Below are 20,642 nucleotides of genomic sequence, written 5' to 3' on the forward strand. Positions count from 1 at the left end.
GTATTAAGATTGATGCTAGTGCAGAGATGTACATATTCTGGCTAGTTACTGAACTTTAAGACATCCATAGAAAAGGAGGGGCAGGAATCAGGCCAGCCTTGAACTTCACAGCAGAATTGAATGCCACAAGATGGACCAGCGGCCACAGAATTCTGAAGGAAACAATATAACCCAATGTTAATCAGCCAGCTTTTTTTTTTTTTCTTTTAATTTTTTAAATATATTTTCATTTGAGAGAGGAATGGAGAGGAAGAGAGAGATAGAAACATCAATGATGAGAGAGAATCATTGTTTGACTGCCTCCTGCACACCCCCTACTGGGGATCAGGCCCACAGCCTGGGCATGTGCCCTTGTTGGAATGGAACCCAGGACCCTTTAGTCCGCAGGCCAATGCTCTTATTTACTGAGCCAAACTGGCTAAGGCTGCCAGCCAGCTTTTTCCCCACATTTAGCGTCAGTGGACAGATATTGGGAAACATGCACCCAGGAAATACCGCACCTTGTATATGTCTAGAAAAATGTGTACTTCCAATAAGTGTGCATGCGTATGTAAAATATTCCTTATTACAGTCAATTCATATTATTTTTAGAAGCTCATAATACATATAAACAAAGAAAAATGAATAGGCATTCCTGAGAATAAGACTTTTGAAACAAGTATACAACCATTTCTATCTTTAGTTTACCTTTGTGTTGTTTTGTTTGGATTGTGTCATAGTGCAGATAACGAAAACGCAACTCCACTAGCTTAAGCACATAGGTGTTTGTCCCGCAGAACAGTGTAGGGGTGGGCAGACAGCACAGGCTTGTGCAGTGGTCGGCGGCACGCTGCGGGACCACGCTCCTTCCTCGGCTTAATTTTGCCGTGCTTGAGCATGTGGCTTTTGTCTCCATGGTTGCACAGCGGCTGATGTTCTCCAGGCATCGCATCTAAAGGCTAGAGGAAGAAAAATAGGTGGTGGGATTTTTTAAAAATTGAGGCAGTGTTGTCCTGGTAAGGACTTTTGCCTACACCTGTGGCCAGAACTTGAAGGGAAGCTGGGAAATGGAATATTTTTAACTGGGCACATTCTTCCTCAAACAGAACTGGGGTTCTGTTAGGAGAAAGCATGGGACTGGACACTGGTTGTCATGCAGTAAATAGTGAAAAATAGGAGATAAGAGAAAGAAGGGAAGGAAAGAGAAGAGTTAGAAGGAGGCAGTGAAAGGCAAGGACTAGAGACGGGAGGAAGGAGGCTGTGGGAGAGGGAGGCAGGGGAGCACACACGTGGTCCGAAGTGAGGCTGGTGGGAAACCTGCCTCTCCCTGAGGGAAGGGGCTTCATTCTGTCGTGGGTCCCTCTGTGCGTCAGCGGTGACAGAGGAGCGTTTTCTTGGAGAAGGATCAGCAAGGGCTTCCCGTACCACCGCCTGACCTTTCCATTGCCTTTTCCAGGGCGACCACTGTAACTTCAGCCATGACATCAAGCTACCAAAGAAGCGAGAGCTGTGCAAGTTTTACACCACCAGGTGTTGTGCCAAAGCCGAGAACTGCCCCTACATGCACGATATCCTTTGGCGCCCACCTCTGCTCTGATTGAGGGGCGGAGCTCTCCTTGTCGGTAATAACAGCTGACCTCCACTGCGCTTCCTCTCGCCCTGCCAGTGCAGTGTCGAGCTTTCAGTGCATCTGCATCTCACTTAACCCGCACATCTGTCCTATGACGGGCCTGCTGTTCCCATTCTGCAGATGAGTAAACTGAGGCACACACGTTAATATGTTCTCTTTACATACACTCTTGGGACTGGCCTATGCCAGTGCCCGTTATCTTTCTGAGACTTTCCAACTGGCTGTGAACCTTGGGCACATCTTTGAACTTCCCTATTCCTGCTGAGGGAGGGTCCGAGGACACAGCCCCGAGGCCAGCGTGGTCGGGCGGGAAGCACTCTGAGGCAAGAGTCTGAGAACTGGGGTCTCACCATTGTGCCACCCTGAGCAAGTCCCCGCACCTCTCTGGGCTCCAGTTTCCTCATCTCCAAAACACGGGGCCGGGTTCTGCCCTCGGGTGGGTTCCGTGAGGTGAAGCATTTGCCTTAATTTGCCGTGAACGTGATTTTCCGTGTAAGGTATACCCCACGACTGGGAACTGTATCAATGGTGACGACTGCATGTTTTCACACGACCCGCTGACCGAGGAGACGCGAGAGCTCTTGGATAAGGTAAGGTCGGGGGGCTCGGCCGCCACAGCTGACAGGAACCAGGAGCTGGGCCTCCTGTTGACTTGGCTCTGCAGCCGCCCGCTGGCCTCTGCAGGACCAGAATTCCCAGTTGCATTGATCTGGAGCGGGGCCATTTTAAGGAAGACATGGGGACTGTGTTCTTGCCTCTAGAGAGAGTGGAGGCAGTCACGCGTGCATCTTATCTCCCGCCGGGGCAGTTGTCGCTGGGGTGGCTGCATGAAAGGAGCGTTGCCTGGTGTGTCTCCAAACATACCCCGTGATTTCTTAGTTGTCCTTTAGAGAGAGTCACGGTACACGGCGAGGAGAGGAGACTTGGGATGGTTTATATTTTTATGGAAATGTCAAGTGTTTACTTACAATTTTTAAGGATTCTATTAAGCAGTAAAAAAAAAAAAACAAAAACAAAAAAACAGGGAAATTAGAGGTTCGGGCTTGTTGGAGGCTTCTTCCCTCGGGTGAGGTGTCAGGGCTTTTTGAGTCGTCAGGTGACATTTGAAACTCATCCTAGCATCGTCTTGTCCCTGAGGCGTCATTAGGACTTGGGGAGTCCTAAGGCCCTGTCCTTGGTTTCCTGATGCATCCGAGGGAGGAGCAGGAGAATGTAGCCTTTGAAATGAAGGCTCTCCTGCCTTCTAGTTCTCAGATGGCTTGAGGAGTTGGCTATTTGTTTTAAGAATGGAAAGGGTCGTGCTCATCAGCCATCCTCGAATGACTGCCCAGTTTAAATGGCTGCTGGCACCCTGAGGAGTTGAGGGGAAGCCGTGCACAGGCAAAGCAAGAGGACCCCGCTCCTCATTGGCAGAGGCGTGGGAAAAGTTGGAGAAAGGTCTTATTTGGCCAGGCCCTTTGTGGAGCCTAACAACCTGGGACTAGGGCTTTGTCATCTAGATCTAGAGTCTATGAGTTTTTCACAGGGAAAATAGTGGGAAGTCATGGTGACTTCATTCCTCATTTGAACAATATCTGACTGAGGACTGCCCCCTGCTGGAGGTTCAGAGTTTGTGTTCTAGACCAGTGCTGTCCAATAGGAAACACGTCCGAGCCACGTGTCTAATTTTTCCTTTTTTAATTATCTACCTACTAGTTCTGCAGCAGTTTTAGTATGAAATTTTACTGATAATTGCACAATTTATATGATGTGGGCAGAGAAATATAAAGAATGACTATAAATTGGCCAGTCTTGTAAATCACAGGCTACACATTTTCCATTGATTTTTAGAGAGATTAGAAGGGAGGGAGGGACAGCAGGGGGGATGGGCAGAGAAGCATTAATGTGAGAGAGACATGACTCCCACACATGCCCCATCAGGGCCAGGACCGAACTCTACAACCCAGGTACGTGCCCCTGACCCAGAATCGAACCCTCAACCCTTTGGTGTGAGGGCTGACGCTCTAACCAGAGAGCAGGGTCAGACTACACATACTTAATTTTAAATTTTCTAGTAGCCATATTAGAAAAGTAAAAAACAGGTGAATTTAACTTTTACAACATATCTTAGCTCAGTGTATCCATGTTCAAAATAACCATTTTGGCAAGTAATAAGTGATGGAAAAAAGTAAGATTTTTGGGAGACTGCTGTGTCTTCAGAATCTGGTACTTATGGCCACATTTCAAGTACTCAATAGTCACACCAGGCCAGTGACCACCATATTGGACAGCAAAGCTCTAGATGCCCTAATAAAAACCCAAGAAAACAAGGTGTCCCATTTGAGCTCCCACAAACATTTTGAAAGCATTGATAACATCCCCTATATGAGGCTAAGTCTCAGTGGGTTAAAAATGAGTGCAGAACCTAGAAAAACTGTTCTAGAATCGAATTTGTGTGGTCAGGAAGTAAAACTCGCAACATGCGTTAGGATGGGCCTAGCCCAGTGATGGCGAACCTTTTGAGCTCGGCGTGTCAGCATTTTGAAAAACCCTAACTTAACTCTGGTGCCGTGTCACATACAGAAATTTTTTGATATTTGCAACCATAGTAAAACAAAGACTTCTATTTTTGATATTTATTTTATATATTTAAATGCCATTTAACAAAGAAAAATGAACCAAAAAAATGAGTTCGCGTGTCATAGGTTCGCCATCATTGGCCTAGACTGACCCTACCGAAGGCGTGGGGTCAGCCATCGCCCTCCTGCCCAGACGGAGCTGCAGCTGGTCCACCGGGCTCGGCCTGGGGTCCGAGCTGTGATGCCTCTCATGGCCGGGACTTCGCGCCCCCGCCCCCCCCCCCCCCATCCTAAAACGTCTGTGCTCTTGTCCTGCTTTATTTCCCATTTCTCAGTGACACTTCTGTCTGTCCAGACACTGATTTCGCTGTCCACTCTCGTTTGGAAGCATGCCTGCCTTTGGGGTTGGCAATGACTTTTATGTGGGAACAGTTGGCAAGAATAACACAAAGAATTCCCTCTGCCAGATTCAACTGTTAAATATTTTTTGCCCCACTTGCTTTATCACTTGTTCAGTTGCCTCCCATATATGCCCTGACTGGAGATCAAACCTGTAATGTAGGTATGTGTCCTAACTGAGACTCGAACCCGAAACCTTTTGGATATGGGACGACATTCCAAACAACAGCCACCGGGGCGGGGCAGCTCCAGCTGTTGAGGCAGCACTCGAGACCCAGGGTGGGATCCCGTAAGTGGGCACAGCACAGGGCTGGTCTGTGTCCCGAGAGGAGTCTTTATCAGGATATTGTGGGGCCTGAACTAGAAGGGTGGGAGAGGCTAAGTCCTGGCACGGGAGCAGGGTTCCCCAGCGGCCGATAGGCTGCGTGCGAGGCACGATTCCCACCGAGCAGGATGGGAGACGGAAGCCCCGACGGCAGGGCAGGCTGAGGAGCTGAGTGCTGCGTGCAGGCAGGCCCAAGGGTGAGCACTCAGCAGTGCTGCCTGTGGTGAGAGCTTCCGTTTGCTCTGTTAACCGTGAGTGTATTGAGTGCCCACTGTGTGCTGAGCGCTGTGCTCAGTGCTGGCAAATGGCAGGGAAAAGATCACCACAGCCTCGGTGCCAGGGCAGGCGGGCCCAGGGCAGGCGGGCCCAGGGCAGGCGGTCTGACGGAGAAGCGGACGTCGGCCAGTGTTCACGTGCTGAGTGGCACCTACGAGAAAGGCAGCGTGTTCACCACGGGCGCACCTAACCTGGGGCGGTGGAGGCTCCTCAGGAGGCTGGTGTCGGGAGGGGACCTGAAGGAAGGTCGGGCATTAGGTGGGGGAGGTGGCGTGACCAGGAGGGAATGAATGGGGCATTCTGGGTGGGACCTTGAGAGGCAAAGGGAGTGTGGCACCTTCATGAAGGAGGTGTGGTCAAGTTTGTTCCTGTTTGGTGAGGTGCGACCTTGTTAAATTTTGTCTTTAACCCGAGGACGTTGAGTTGCCATTGAAAGGATCTGGCGGTACAGGGGCACGGCCATCTTTGTGACTGAATGCTGTTGTGCTCATGTGCAGAGAATGGTGGGGCGACTAGACAGGAGGCTGGGGCAGAGTGCTGGTCAGAGACAGTGAGGCCCCAGGGTGAGATGAGCAGGTGAGCCACTCAGGAGGGCCGGGCAGCAGCTCCAGTATTTCAGAGTCAGGATAAGAAAAGGTGGGAGTCAGGGGTAGCACCCCAGATCCTTGCTGGGCTGGGGAGGCGGAGCTTGTGCATCAGGTATGACCAGGTGGAGACGGTACCTGTGGCTCAGACCAGAGAGTGGCGGTCACCGCAGGGCCCCGGGGCCAGGGCAGGAAGGTGGTGTGCAGGCAGGCAAGACCCATCAGAGACAACACCAAACTGCAAAGTTGTCCAGGCAAAGCCTTAACTCTATTACACCTGCACCCTGCCTCCCCCGCTGCTCCCATGATGTGTTTTCCTTGATCACCCACCAAACGTGTGGCAGTGCCTAGTTGCTGCAGGCGCTGCCCTGGGCACTGGGGAGACCGTGATGAGGGGCAGGATCGGGCATTGGATACAATGTGCAGGGAGCCCAGAGGCCCTCCCGCGGCTGACACCCAGGAGGCCAGGGGAGTTGACACTGTGCCAGCCCCCAGTGAGGGGCAGGCCGGGGACACAGCACGAGCAACGGTTGCACTCTCGGTGGAGGAACTGAAAGGGGCCACTCGTTGGGAGGAAGGGAAGTGAGCAGAACGGGGGGCAGTGAAGCGGACAGGCCCCGGCCCCCACGGCCCTGGGCGCTCCCCAGCATGGCTAGGCGCGGGCCGTGTCCCCCGCAGGGCCCGTGTTAACGTGTGGCTCTGATTCAGTGGGTCCCCTGTGCTGCTGGTCCGCACACAGGCCACACCTTGAGTAGCAGGACTTGAAGGAACAAGTGTTTTCCACTGATCAGTTTTCCACCCCCTTGAAGCCAAGGGCCCAGACACCGTTGGTGGTGAGGGGAGAGAAAGGCCAAGAACTGCCTGGCACCTGCCCAGAGGTCCCGCGTCCCGGGGTGGAAGCACATTAGGGCTCGGAGCGCAGGGTCTTTATTGGGAGCTGGTAATGTGTGCAGCCTCTGCCTGGCATGTGCCAGATTCCAGACTCGCAGAGGGAAGGGGTTGTCCGGCAGGAAGCACAGGGAGGTCAGGCGCAGGGAGCCCTCTTACCCGTCAGGTTCCCAGACACCAGCCGAAGGCCAGCACTGCGAGGCCTTCCAAGGAGAGCGGTCAGGCCTGCTGTCCTGCACAGGACCCTCACTGGGGGGACAGGCTGCTCAAATCCAGACTCTGACATTGTCTGTCTGCCCGTCAAGCCTCTGCCGGGCCCTGGGTCCCTCAGGGCGTAGAACAGTCCTGCCTTCGTGGAGCTGACAGCCTGAGCCGAGCCAGGAATACACAGGATGCAGTAAAACGTGATCTTGCCGAGCTGGGCAGTGCTTGGAAGGGAGCTAGTGGTGTTCCAGAGTGAATGCAGGGACCTGGACAGTCACTGTTGACCTTTAATAAGACCGTCCATGGGGACATGGGGCCACGCGGGAATAGAGGGAAATGCAGATGCCGGGGAGGGGCCTAGTCCAGGGCGGCCAGCAGGGCAGAGCTTGGCTGTCAGCAGACTGCCACGGGGCCGGGCGCTGGGGTTGAGTCGGGGGCACAGGGAAGGAAATGAAGCTGCCTCCCCAGCACCCAGTCTTGCCGCCAGGCCCCGTGGGGGTTTGATGGCAAGTGCAGTGAGAGGCTTTTAAAATCCAAAGAGGATGGTGGCCCATCAGCCAGCCATATACATGACTCACGCTGCCCACGGGCTGAAAACTCATGCTGAGTGGAAGAAGCCAGTCACAAAAGACCCCGTATTATAGGATTTCATTTCTGTAAATGCCCAGAATCAGGAAATCTCTAGAGACAGAAAGCAGATTAGTGGCTGCCACGGAGTGGGGAGTGACTGCTGTGGGTAAGGGGCTTCTTTTGGGTGATGGAAAGTTCTAGGACTAGACAGCTGATGGATGGACAGCTTCATGAAGGTACTTAATGCCACTGAAATATACACTTTAAACGGGTGGAATTGCACGTGTTGTACTGTATTTTGCTGCGGGACAGGAGTGGCTCCCCTGCCCACTGTCACAGGGGACCAGCAGTGGTGAGGGGGTGGTTTATGTGCTAGAGACTTCGTGGTCATTGGCCTTACGCTGTAAGGCTTCCTCAGGGTCCCTGGGATTCAGTGTTCCTCAGTAAATCTAGCTCTCCACTCTGGAGGGGTCCCTGCACCTGACTCCTGTCCTGACTGCACCCCCTTTTATCCTTCCACCCGCAGATGTTGGCTGACGATGCGGAAGCGGGCGCCGAGGATGAGAAGGAAGTTGAGGAACTAAAGAAGCAGGGCATCAACCCCCTGCCCAAACCACCCCCCGGGGTGGGCCTCCTGCCCACTCCGCCTCGGCCCCCTGGCCCCCCTGCCCCAACCTCTCCCAACGGCAGGCCCATGCAGGGCGGCCCTCCTCCACCCCCTGGACCCCCGCAGATGCCCATGCCGGTGCATGTGCCGCTGTCCCCCCAGCAGCTGCAGCAGCAGCAGGACCTGTACAACAAGAAGATCCCCTCCTTGTTTGAGATCGTGGTTCGGCCCACAGGACAGCTGGCTGAGAAGCTGGGTGTGAGGTGAGTGCCGGGACCTGTCACTGTGAGCCTGGTCAGGGCAGCTTGCTGCCTCCAAAAACGATTGGAGGCCTGGTCTCGAGCAGTGGTCACCAACCTTTCAGACCTCCCGGACCACCAGTGGTCCACGGACCACCAATTGGCAACCTTGGTCTAGAGCCATCCACTGTGCACCATGTGGAGGCCTCCACATCTCGGGTGTGACCCCCCCACCCCTTCTTCGCACCCCTCTCATAGACACCATTTCCTCCTTCTCCTAGGTTCCCTGGACCTGGAGGACCCCCCGGGCCGATGGGCCCTGGGCCCAATATGGGACCCCCGGGGCCAATGGGGGGCCCAATGCATCCCGACATGCACCCCGACATGCACCCGGACATGCATCCTGACATGCACCCCGACATGCACCCCGACATGCCGATGGGCCCTGGCATGAACCCTGGCCTGACCATGGGACATGGTGGCCCCCCAATGATGCCTTATGGCCCTGGAGACTCCCCACATTCTGGAATGATGCCCCTCATCCCACCAGCCCAGAACTTCTATGAGAACTTTTACCAGCAGCAGGAAGGCATGGAGATGGAGCCGGGACTCATGGGGGACGCAGGTAGGCAAGGCCTGTGGGCCCGGTGGGGTTGCTGGGCTTACACCGTGGAACATAGTCAGGAAAATTCGATCTCTCTTCTCCCAGCCTTTGAAAGCATGAATCCAACTCCATCTCTGTCCCATGAGTGGTTGAATGTTTTTCGTGAGAGTCACTACCCTGTTGAGACTGAAAGGAATATTATGGTTATTATCACTGTAATTTAGCCTCGGACATTTGCCTGGAATCGGGCGCACGGGAACATCGAGGGTCAGGGGTGGGAGGGGCGGGGCTGAGGGGCTGAGGTGGCCTCACCAGACAGCCTTCCTCCAGGCGCTTCTTGGGTTGGGGCCGCCAGCGTCAGCCTCGTGGTTCTGCTTGTTCTGTCCCCGCGTCTGACCGTCCTCCTTCCTTCTCTCCTCCCTTCCTGTTAAAATAACAACACTCATTGGCAATGACAGCCGCGTGGCCGTAGGAGGTAGTGTGCAGCCTTCAGGAGGAAGGGGTCTGCCCACTGCGGCCTGTGCGGCTGCTCCAGTCCTGGGGTCAGAGCCAGCGAGACAGCCCCGGTCCTGGCCTTAGCTTCACTGGAGTGGAGGGAAACGGGCAGGACATGTGTACATAAGTACACAAGCTCGTTTTGGCATTGATCGTGGCTAGAAGTAACAGTGGTGGGGAGAGTGGCGGTGGGGGGTGGGCCAGGAGGGTCTGGACACGGTGAGGTCAGTGGGCAGAGGCCTCTCTGAGGAGTAACTGGGAGTGAGCTGGGACAGGAAGGGAGGCGGCAGCTACAGGGCGCACAGCCCACGCGGGAGGCACAGCCAGGGCAGAGGCCCCAGCCAGTCAGCTTGCTTGAGAAAAGCAAAAGCAGCGAGTGCTTTGGAAAGGGAGGACAAGGGAGAGGAGTCCTAGTGCAGCAGGAACGCTGTCACCCTGGCGAGGTGACCTCATTGGAAGAGTGACAGGGACAAGCAGAGGAGAGAGGGCAGTGGGTGGTCGGGCGGGCGTGGGGTCCTCCTGGGCAGAGGCGAGCCAGGCGGCAGCTGGAGGTAGCAGGGAGCAGCAGGGCTTGGCTTCTCAGTTTGGAGACGATGCCATGGGCCAGCATGACCCCTCATATATGTGTTACAAGATGGACAGGCGTGGATGGGGCGCTGGCCAGGGGCAGCCTCCATGGGTGCTGACGCCGCCCTGACCAGGAAGCCCTGCTGGAGAGCTGAGGTGGGTGGGGCAGCACTAAGGATGAGATGCCCATTTGACAGCCACGCCTCAGACATGTTGAGGCGGATCGGACAGGCTGGAGGTCGATGTGAGTGCCATTGGTGTCCAGATGGTGTTCGAAGCGGCGAGAGCAGGTGTTTGGGGTGAGGAGCAGGGGCTTTAGAAAGATGTGACAGGTTCTCAAGTGAGAAAAACAGGTTGCTTGAGAGGTGATGTTCCCACAACCCCCGCCACCTGTAAACATGCATATAAACTGCAGGGCCAGAGGTCAGGGTGGGAGAAAAGCAAGTCTGTCAGCTGTGAACAGCACAGAGAGGAACTGGCTTAGCTTAAATCCCCACGCCAGGAAGTCCTACAGAGTGTGCTGCTCGGTGCTTCACGGCACGGCAGGTCCTCCAGTGACGTGCGCTCCACGGCCTTCCGTTAGAGCGCTGAGGAGGTGCCCTGGGAACTTAGCTGTTTGTATCCATTAGCCTCTGGTGAAATGGTTTGTTATAGAACCTGTCAACAACGTTAAGTGAGTCCTTACTGTATTCACAGGTGCACAACCATCTTTTAAAAAATATATATTTTTTATTAATTTCAGAGAGGAAGTAGGAGGGAAAGAGAGAAGCATCAATGATGAGAGAGAATCATTGCTCAGCTGCCTCCTGCACACCCCCTTCTGGGGATTGAGCCTGAAACCCAGGCATGTGCCCTGACCAGGTACTGAACCGTGACCTCCTGGTTCATCTGTTGACCTGCGCCTCGCCGGCCGGGCAGTGAATCACTCTTGGTGAAAATTCCAAGCAGGGGGCACTGGGACTGCTCACCGAGTGTCCAGCTGTCCCCGCCCCGAGCCCGGGTGTGGCACAGGTCAGGCTTGCCGGTCAAGTTCACGTGACAAAGTTCAGTGGCCAGAACAACGTGGCCTTTTGCTTTCTCCACATACATGAAATTGTTCTGTATATAAAGTTAAATTACAGCTCCTCTCTTACTGGCCCCACTTCAGTTGCTCACTAGCCCCGTGAGGACAGTGGTGGGTGTACGGCACGTTCATCATCGTACAACATTCTGTGGGCAGCGCTCACTGGAATTTCTCCATCTCTGAGAGAATTACACACACACACACACACACACACACACACACAGCCTCCAGGTGTATCGTCCCCCGCCCACCATGCTGCGCCCCCTCCTTAAATGCAGCAGCGTACCCATGTTCACGGAGTGCAGGAAGAGGAAGCAGCAGGAGCTTCTGGGTTGACAGGTGTCCGTAGCAACATGTTGTTTTTTATTGTTGAGAGTATTATGGATGTCCCCCACCTCCCCCCACCTCTGTCCCCTCCACCCAGCCGCCGCCCCCCCCCAAGGCCTTCACCCCGCTATTGTCTGTCCATGGGCTGTGCATGTGAGTGTGTATGTTCTTCGGCTAATCTCTTCTGTAACCCCTTCCCACTTCCTTCTGAGATCCGTCAGTCTGTCTCATGCTTCCTGTCTCTGGACCTGTTTTATTGGTCAGTTTATTTTGTTCATTCGATTCCACGCATAAGTGAGGTCACGTGGCGTCTGTCTTTCTCTGACCGGCTTACTTTCACTCAGCACCGTTTGGTCTATTTCCCTTCTTTCCTTTACGACCCTCGTTCCCAGGTGTTACGCTCATGTTTTGACCTCCCAATGTGATCGTGTTCTTCTTTATTGATTATTACAAACAAACCCTAAAACTAGTGCTCGTGGCAAGTAAACACGCAGGTCAGAGCGTGTGGAGTGAAAGTGAAGAGACCTCTTAGCCCGTCTCCGGAATCTCATTTCTAAGAGACTGTTTCCTGTCTGTCTTTCTAGAGCCTTTTCTTTGCATTTTGCAAACATCTGTATGACGTTCCGTCCTGTTCTCACGTCGTGAGCGTTTGCCATGTCACCAAACCTCACTGTGAACCCCGTGGTCACCCTGGCTGCATGCTAGGTTGGCTGCTGCGGTCCTCGCTGTGGGCTTTCTGTGGGGACGTCCTGGGATGGTAGGAAGGGACGGGCTGCACATCTCACCCATCGCCATCGCCATCAGGGGAGGTCTCAGTTGAGGGCATGGGTGGGTTGGAGTTGCCATCTCAAGGCCCTTCCCGACACGAACCCTCGGTTCTTCCCTGCCACAGAGGACTACGGGCACTACGAAGAGCTGCCGGGGGAGCCTGGGGAGCACCTCTTCCCCGAGCACCCTCTGGAGCCCGACAGCTTCTCTGAGGGAGGGCCCGCAGGCCGGCCGAAGCCGGGCGCCGGTGTCCCCGACTTCCTGCCCTCAGCCCAGAGGGCCCTGTACCTGAGGATCCAGCAGAAGCAGCAGGAGGAGGAGGAGAGAGCGAGGAGGCTGGCTGAGAGCAGCAAGCAGGACCGGGAGAATGAGGAAGGCATGTGTCCTCCCCAGGGGCAGGGCTTTCCCTGAGGGCGCAGGCCCCGGGCACCGTGCAGGGGAAAGATGGGGAACACCTCGATGGGGTTTTGCACTGAAAGGGAGCCTGTGGCCAGGGACGACCCTGCCTCAGGCTGGGAACCAGGCTCGGGCTGATGCATGTCCCTCAGGAAATCGGAAGTCAGGGCTGCCCTCTGTGCCTTGGGGGTCGGGAGAGACCTGATCCCATCAAGGAGGGAGGTGGTCTGGTCCCTAGAGGAGACAGGAGCTGGCTCGATTTACCCCCTGCACCCTTACCGAGGAGGCTGTAGAAAGATGCTCACACACACCCCTTGCCCCTTGTTCTCAGGAAGCCAGCAGATGAGAGCTGGTCGACATAGCCAGTAATGATCAGTCACACAGCTGCCAAGTTCCATGGGGCTGTGCAGTGAGCTGGTGGCATCCCCAGGGTGAAATGGGGAGGACAGATGGTGTTTAGGTGGCCATGACAAGAGCCCGGGAGCAAGTGGGGACCGTGGGATGAGGGGGCAGCGCCCTCCTCTGGTGGCTCCAGTTTTATCTGCTTAGGAGGTTGGACTTGGGCTAGTTTCCGTGTCTGCCCACCTGGCCTCGCCTCTTAGCCTGTGGCTGCCCTTCCCTGGGATGTGGTAATCTTGGGGACCTGGGGGCAAGTGTCTGTGAGCCCCAGGCATAGTGGGAGCTGAGTCAGAGGGGCCTGAGCCTGCCCAGGGGGTGACGGCACCCTAGGCTTGGAGCCTGAGCTCAGTCTGAGCTCTGCCCCCATCTCAGGGCACAGTTCACACCTCCCTTTTCTCATCTGTCAAATGGGCCAGTAACACTGCTTCCCGGGTGTTTGTGAGAATCAATAAGACAAAGCGTTTAGCTCAGTGCCCGCGCTCGAGGAAGGTGCAGAAATGTCAGCCAGCGGCCTCCAGGGTCAGCACCTCACTGGCCTGAGCTCACGGGCTGTTCGTGGCAGGGGACGGGGTTCTTAAGGGAGGAGAGGTGAGGTTCTGAGAGGTAAGAGGCAGAGGTGTTCACCCAGCGGGCTGCCGGGGGTCCAAGAGGGTGGATGTGGTGGCCACTCACCCCCTCCCTGCTCCTCTGCTCTTGCTCAGGTGACACTGGAAACTGGTACTCAAGTGACGAGGACGACGGTGGGAACAGCGTCACCTCCATCCTTAAGACCCTGAGGCAGCAGACGTCCAACCGACCCCAGGCTTCTGTCAGGGAGCTGAGCAGCAGTGGGCTGGGGGATCCCCGCCTCCAGAAGGGACACCCCACAGGAGGCCGGCTGGCTGACCCCCGCCTCAGCCGGGACCCCAGGCTCACCCGCCACACTGAGGCCTCCAGCGGGTCAGGCCCCGGCGACAAGGGACCCTCTGACCCTCGGCTGGCTCGCTCCCTGCCTGCCCCTAAGCCCGAAGGCTCCCTTCGTTCTGGCCCCGCGGGCCCCAGCGGCGCCAAGGGGTCTGGGCCGCCCCCTGCAGAAGAGGAGGAAGGGGAGCGGGCCCTGCGGGAGAAGGCCGTGACCATTCCCCTGGACCCCCTCCCCGGGCACCCGCTGCAGGACCCGCGGTCGCAGCTGCAGCAGTTCAGCCACATCAAGAAGGATGTGACCCTGAGCAAGCCGAGCCTCGCCCGCACCGTGCGGTGGAACCCCGAGGACCGGATCCCCCTGCCCGTCCCCAAGCAGGATATCCTGCCCCCCGTCCCTGCGGCCTTGCAGTCCATGCCTGCCCTGGACCCCAGGCTGCATCGGGCCTCCACTGTGGGTCCCTCCAACCCCCGGCAGCGCTCAGGCACCTCCACGGACCCCGGCTCATCGGCTCCAGCCTGCCTGACTTCGAGCTCCTCTCTCGAATCCTCAAGACGGTCAGTGCCACTGGCCCCTCTGCTGCTCCCGGCCCCAGTGACAAGCCCAGCGACCCCGGGTGCGGAAGGCGCCCACTGACCCTCGGCTGCAGAAACCAGCAGACTCTGCTGCCCCCTCCCGCGCCGCCAAGCCTGGCTCTGCTGAAGTGCCCTCTCCAGCTGCCAGCCCCAGTGGGGAGTCCTCTCCCCCAGCCACCGCCCCCTATGACCCCCAAGTACTGGCGGCTGGTGGGCTGGGCCAGGGCAGTGGGAGCTGGCAGAGCCGCGTGCTGAGTGGCATCAGCCTCTATGACCCCAGGACTCCCAATGCAGGTGGTAAAGCTGCAGAGCCTGCTGCTGACAGGGCTGCCCAGCCCAAGGGCTCCGAGGGCAATGGCAAGAGCTCGGCGGCCAAGGCCAAGGAGCCCCCATTTGTCCGGAAGTCTGCCCTGGAACAGCCCGAACCAGGGAAGGCCTGTGCGGACGGGGGCTCCACCACAGCCAGGGACCGATACAACAGCTACAACAGGCCCCGGCCCAAGGCTGCTGCCACCCCTGCCGCCACCACAGGCACCCCCCCTCCAGAGGGCGCGCCACCCTGGCCCGGCGTGCACAACCTGCCAGTGCCCACCCTCTTCGGGACCGTGAAGCAGGCGCCTAAGACGGGCTCCAGTAGCCCGTTCGCTGGCAACAGCCCCGCCCGAGAGGGCGAGCAGGACGCGGGGTCCCTGAAGGATGTTTTTAAAGGCTTTGACCCCACCGCCTCCCCCTTTTGCCAGTAGTGTGAGGTCGGGCGGAGCTGTCCCTACACCCACCCTTCCTAGGGCAATATTTAAGTGCAGCATCCAGAGTTGGGAACTTGGGGGGAGGGGGCGCCTGGGTATTCTTTCTTTACTTTTCCCTCTTTTTCTTTTTTTCTTTTGCTCTATGCTCTTTCTCGCTCTTGCCCCCCCCCCCTTTTTTTTAAGTAATACTTCCTTTTTAAAACATATAAATTGTATATAACCATCTTCAGTTCTCGTCAGTGCTGCAGGGCTCCGGGCTCCCACCAAGAAAACCTACTTGTGCACATGAACAGTTTGCAAGTCACCAGCTGGTGTTCTGCCTGGCCGGCCCAATTTTCAGGGACTCCTTGAAGACTGGGGGTCCAGGGGGTTTTCTGGACACAGCTTGGCCCCTCCTCCCCCCTCCTTGCAGGACAAAGGTGTTGAGAAGGCCCTGAGCACTGCTCACGTGTTGCATGAGGAGGCGAGATGTAGCCGGACCGAGGCAGGACCCGCTTAGGGGCCAGTGGGGGGCGAAAGATTATCCAGGAAAGGAAAAGAGCCCTGGGAGCCGCCCTGGAAGAGACAAAACCCCTTCCTGCCGCATCGCCTCGCCTCTGGATTCGCGCCTGGTCCCTCGCCAGCCTCAGCCCAGAGTTCACCCTGAGCCCGCACCTCAGGCCCCCGACCGCAGGCGCCAGGGTGAGAGGCTGGGACAGGGCCCCCTGCTGCTTCCGGGAGGCAGCGCTGCAGATGGCGTTTTCCGTCAGTATTAGCCCCTCCTGTCCGGGCGGCCATGCCCTTCTCCCCTCGTGCCAGGGGCTGTCCTGCTCCTCAGAAGCCAGAGTGCCAGTGCTGGCCCTGGTGCCCCTGGGGACGGCTCAAGGATCCGTGGCATGGCCGCCACCAGGCCCCTGAGGAGGAGGCCTGGCTGGTCTGGCAGTGTTTCTCTCTGCTCCCTTTGCCCCTCTTCGCGCCGTGGTCTCAGTGTGTTTGGGTTTCTTCTAAGCGACAGGTGCACAAGTTCAGAGGCATGTGGGTGTGGGGTTGGTGGGCACTCCCCTAAAAAGGGCCTGAGGGCAGACTGGGGAGGAGCCATGGCAGGGGGGTTGCTGGGCTTCCCCTGGGAGAGGCACCAGGACCCCCCTCCGCCGGTGAGGGTGTGGAACCCGAGACCTGCGTCCTGCTCCCCTGATCAGCTGAGCCGGGAAGGGAACAGACATCGGCACTGGCTTCTCCCGGCACCTGGCTCCGGTCCAGCCCTGTCCACAGCTCCAGACGAGCCCCCATGGACACGGCCTGGGGAAGCTGGGCAAGGCCTGTGCCGCAGGGGCCCCTCCCACCTGTGTTCGTCCTTGCCGGCTTCCGCCGCCTCGTCCCACCGCCTCAGCCGCCTCGCTTCAGGCCCCTGTCCCTCCCTTGCTAATAATGAGGAAACCTGGTGACCCAGCCAAAGGGTTCCCCCTCCCCGCACCGTGGGGTGGGAGGTGAACAAGGCTGCTGTACCAAACCCCTCTCCCCGGAAAAAAAATAGTTGTGTTTGGGGCCAGAAGCGAAGGCCAGAGAGGCAGCCCCACAGGGTCAGTGCGCCGTGATCAGGTTGGTTTGGTTTGTCTTTGTCTTTTTGTTTCGTTTTTTTTAAACATGAGTGATATTTCCCTTCAGCCGCCAGTGTTGGCCTTGAGCAGAGGGCCGCAGCCGTGGTGTCTGTACAGTAAGTAAGAAGACAGCGCGGCTGCGGGTTTGTTTCCTTCTCTGAGGATTTTCTTTTGTAAAAGGAAATAATTTTTTAAAACAAATTTGTGGATGAATTAGAAGCTGGAGCCCTCCTTGGATATTCAGCCTAAGAACCTCATGGGACTATGAACTTACCCCAAATTTTCATTTGCCATCAGGCCAAGCTTTTAAAAAAAAAATTTGTTCTCTAACCAGGATTGTAACAAAAGTGTAAATACTATTTCAGAAAGTTGATGGTGCAAATATGTATATAACGTACTGTATTTTTACAATGATCGTCGCATGCCTCTATGCCACCCCCTTTTTGTACTCTGTATCTGTCTTCCAGAAACGTCACCTGCCCTTTCTCCTGTGGTCTCTTAACCCAATAATTGTATTACTGCCATTAAAGGATGCAGTTATTTTAAAAAGTCTGCAGTCTCGTGTCCCTCCTGCTCCCGCCATGCTGTGTCTGGGACTAACCAGGAGGATGGGAGATAGTCTCAGGGTGAGGGTGAGCCTGCATCTGTGTTCCCGGTGCCGCCCCAGCGAGACATGCGTGATAACACCGTGGGAATGGTGCCTCCAGACACCTGACTGACTTCATCCCAGTTCCCTTGCTCCCGCTTTGGGCCAGTCTCAGTACACAGCGATATTGACAGTGACCCACACAGGCCCGGTCCCGCCTGCACACCACCCCTGGGACAGCCGGGCTTGTAGGGATGAGGAGAAGCTGGAGCCCTAACTACTATAGACAGAGCGTCTGTGTCCCCTCAAAATTAATATGCTGCAACCTGGGCTCCAGGATGGAGGTGATCAGGAGGATGGGGCCCTCGTGGATGGGATTGGTGCCCTTAGAGACTCACAGAGCTGTCTTGGCCGTGTCCGCAGCCTGCCTGCCTGAGAGGACACAGCTAGGTAGGGCCATCTGTGGCTCAGGAAGCGGCTCTCAGCTGCCCAAACCCACTCAGACACCACCCCGTCAGCCGGGCCTTATCTGAGGACGCCACTGCGGGGGCTGAGGGCGAGCGGGACTGAGCCATATCTCCTCTGGACATACTTTGGTTTCTGTGTCTCAACGGGCCTATCAGTTTTCCACAGCTGCTGTACAAACTACACAAACTTAGTGGCTTGACACGTGTTGCCATCCTGGAGGTCGCACGTGTGACATGGGTCTCCCTGGGCTAAAATCAAACTGTTCCCAGGGCTGCGCTCCTCTCTGGGAGGACGGAGATGGTGCTTCCTGGCCTTTCCAGCTCCTCAGGTCTCCGTCCCTCGTCGGCCAGGGCCCTCTTCCTCCACCTCAGAGCTCTGACTCTCCTCCCTCAGCACAGCTCTGACCCAGCCCGGCCAGGTTCTCTGCTCGTCACGGCCCATGTGGTGAGAGCGGGTGATCCTCCCCTCCGCACATCTGGAGTCACATCTGCAAAGCCCCACTTGCCGTGGGAATTACATAGTCATGGGGTCTGGGAATTGAGGCATGGACACCTTTGAGGGGCCGCTTTTTTTTTTAAATTCTCACCCTAGGATATTTTTTCCATTGATTTTTAGAGAGAGTGGAAGGGAGAGAGGGAAGGGCGGGGGGGGTGGGGAGAGAAATATCGATGTGCAAGAGACACACACGGATTGGTTGCCTCCAGCATACGCCCCAGCTAGGATGGGATTGGATCTGCAACCCAGGCACGTGCCCTTCACCAGGAATCAAACCTTAGACCAGTGGTTCTCAACCTTCCTAATGCCGCGACCCTTTAATACAGCTCCTCATGTGGTGGTGACCCCCAACCATAAAATTATTTTTGTTGCTACTTCATAACTGTAATTTTGCTACTGCTATGAATCGTAATGTAAATATCTGATAGGCAGGATGTCTTTTCATTGTTACAAATTGAACATAATTAAAGCATAGTGATTAATCACAAAAACAATATGTAATTATATGTGTTTTCTGATGGTCTTGGGCGACCCCTGTGAAAGGGTCGTTCGACCCCCAAAGGGGTCGCGACCCACAGGTTGAGAACCGCTGCCCTAGACCCTTCGTTGCGCAGGCCGGCGCTCTAACCGCTGAGCAGCACCGGCCAAGGCCATTCTGCCCTTTATTGGGGATCCCCAAACATTTCTCCAGAAAGAGTTCTCCTTGCCTTGACCCTGATTGCTGGTCTAAACCGGCGAGCTCCAGGTTTATGTCAGAAATTCAGAGGGCCGTCTCAGAATTCCTTCTAACTCATCCGTGTGATTTCACCTGAACCTCGGAACTCCGGCTCAGCTGGCTTCCACAGCCAGGAGTCCGCCATCTCAGGCAAGAGTGCCCACGGGGCAGCTCCCGGGTGGGCAGAGAGGGCCGCGGGCTCCAGGTTCACCGGTTTGGGCCGTCTTTCCACACTGCTGGCCTGGGCACTGTGGCAGCAGCCCCGGATGGCAATGTGGCTGGAGCCCCTGCCAGCCTTCCCCTCCCATGGCGAAGGGCAGAAGTAGGAACAGAACTCTCCTCCTGTATCTCGCTCTTTGTTTCCCGTTAAGATTTTTTTAATTGATTTTTTATTTTATTGATTTTTTACAGAGAGGAAAGGAGAGGGATAGAGAGTTAGAAACATCGATGAGAGAGAAACATCGATCAGCTGCCTCCTGCACACCCCCCACTGGGGATGTGCCCGCAACCAAGGCACATGCCCTTGACCGGAATCGAACCCGGGACCCTTGAGTCCGCAGGCCGACGCTCTATCCACTGAGCCAAACCGGTTAGGGCTCCCCTTAAGATTTTAAAATTGATTTTTAGAGCTAGAAGAAGAGAGGAAAGAGAGACACCGATGTGAGAGCTACCTCAGCATCAATTAGCTGAGGCACCCCCCCACTGGGGATCCAGTCTGCAAGCCTGGCATGTGCCCTGACCCGGAATCGGACTAGCAACCTTTCGGTGCATGGGACACGCCCAACCAATGGAGCCGCACTGGCCACGGCTCCTCCTGCATCTCTCTCTCTCTCTCTCTCTCTCTCTCTCTCTCTCTCTCTCTCTTTTTTAATTGACTTCAGAGAGGAAGGGAGAGGGAGAGAGAGATAGAAACATCAATGATGAGAAGGAATCATTGATCAGCTGCCTCCTACACTCCCCCCACTGGGGATCGAGCCCACAAACAGAGTCTGACGCTCCATCCACTGAGCCAAACCAGCTAGGGCCCCCTGTATCTCTTTAGGAGCCAGGAAACACTTCCTGGGACCACCCAACATCTTTTCAGGAAACTCAGGAGCAGGAATGCCATGTCCAGCTGGGGAGGTTGTGCACTGCTCGGAAGCAATGGAGTGAGCAAGTGTGGGCTGCCATCCGGCTCCCGTCAGGCTCAGCAAGTCCTGTGCCCGCACATGGGGCTGTGTCTGCCTGGCAGGGCCCTGCTCCTCCCGTTTCTCAGGAATACGGACAAAGGTGGGGGAGGGTGAATGTATGGTGAGCAGGGAGACGGCCCACATGTCCATCAACCGGTGAATGGGTAGATAAAATGTGGTCTGTCCAGACAACGGCATCTTAGTCATACAAAGGAATGAAGTGCTGATCTGTGCTACAACACAGGTAACCCTTGAAAACAGTATACCGAACGAGGAAAGACACAAACGCCACGTACTTTATGATTCCATTTCCCTCTGAAATGCCCAGAATCAGCAAATCCACAGACAGAAAGGAAATGAGTGGTTGCCAGGGCCTGGGGGCGGGGAGCAAGTATAGGGACATGAGATGTTCTGGAGTTAGTGATGATGGCTGCACAGCCTTGCAAATACACCAAAACCCATCGAAAGTGAAAGGATGGATTTTACGGTATGTGAATTTTATCTCGATTTCAAAAATCAATGGTTGAGCGTT

The 20,642-nt window shown here is 55.9% G+C and overlaps 1 protein-coding gene across 1 annotated transcript in view; it reads left to right on the plus strand.

Moving 5' to 3' along the window:
- ZC3H4 (zinc finger CCCH-type containing 4) overlaps nucleotides 1-15,097 on the plus strand; it is a 37,250-nt gene extending 22,153 nt beyond the window's left edge. The window contains 8 exon segments of the mRNA XM_036302856.1: nucleotides 1,436-1,547; nucleotides 2,090-2,199; nucleotides 7,940-8,283; nucleotides 8,541-8,884; nucleotides 12,208-12,459; nucleotides 13,580-14,284; nucleotides 14,287-14,391; nucleotides 14,394-15,097. Of these exon segments, the coding sequence (XP_036158749.1) occupies nucleotides 1,436-1,547; nucleotides 2,090-2,199; nucleotides 7,940-8,283; nucleotides 8,541-8,884; nucleotides 12,208-12,459; nucleotides 13,580-14,284; nucleotides 14,287-14,391; nucleotides 14,394-15,097 (2,676 nt within the window).
- Nucleotides 15,098-20,642: the final 5,545 nt, after the last annotated feature.

The sequence above is a fragment of the Myotis myotis genome, unplaced genomic scaffold, assembly GCF_014108235.1.
Source record: "Myotis myotis isolate mMyoMyo1 unplaced genomic scaffold, mMyoMyo1.p scaffold_m19_p_34, whole genome shotgun sequence".
In the NCBI taxonomy this organism is placed as follows: Eukaryota; Metazoa; Chordata; class Mammalia; order Chiroptera; family Vespertilionidae; genus Myotis; species Myotis myotis.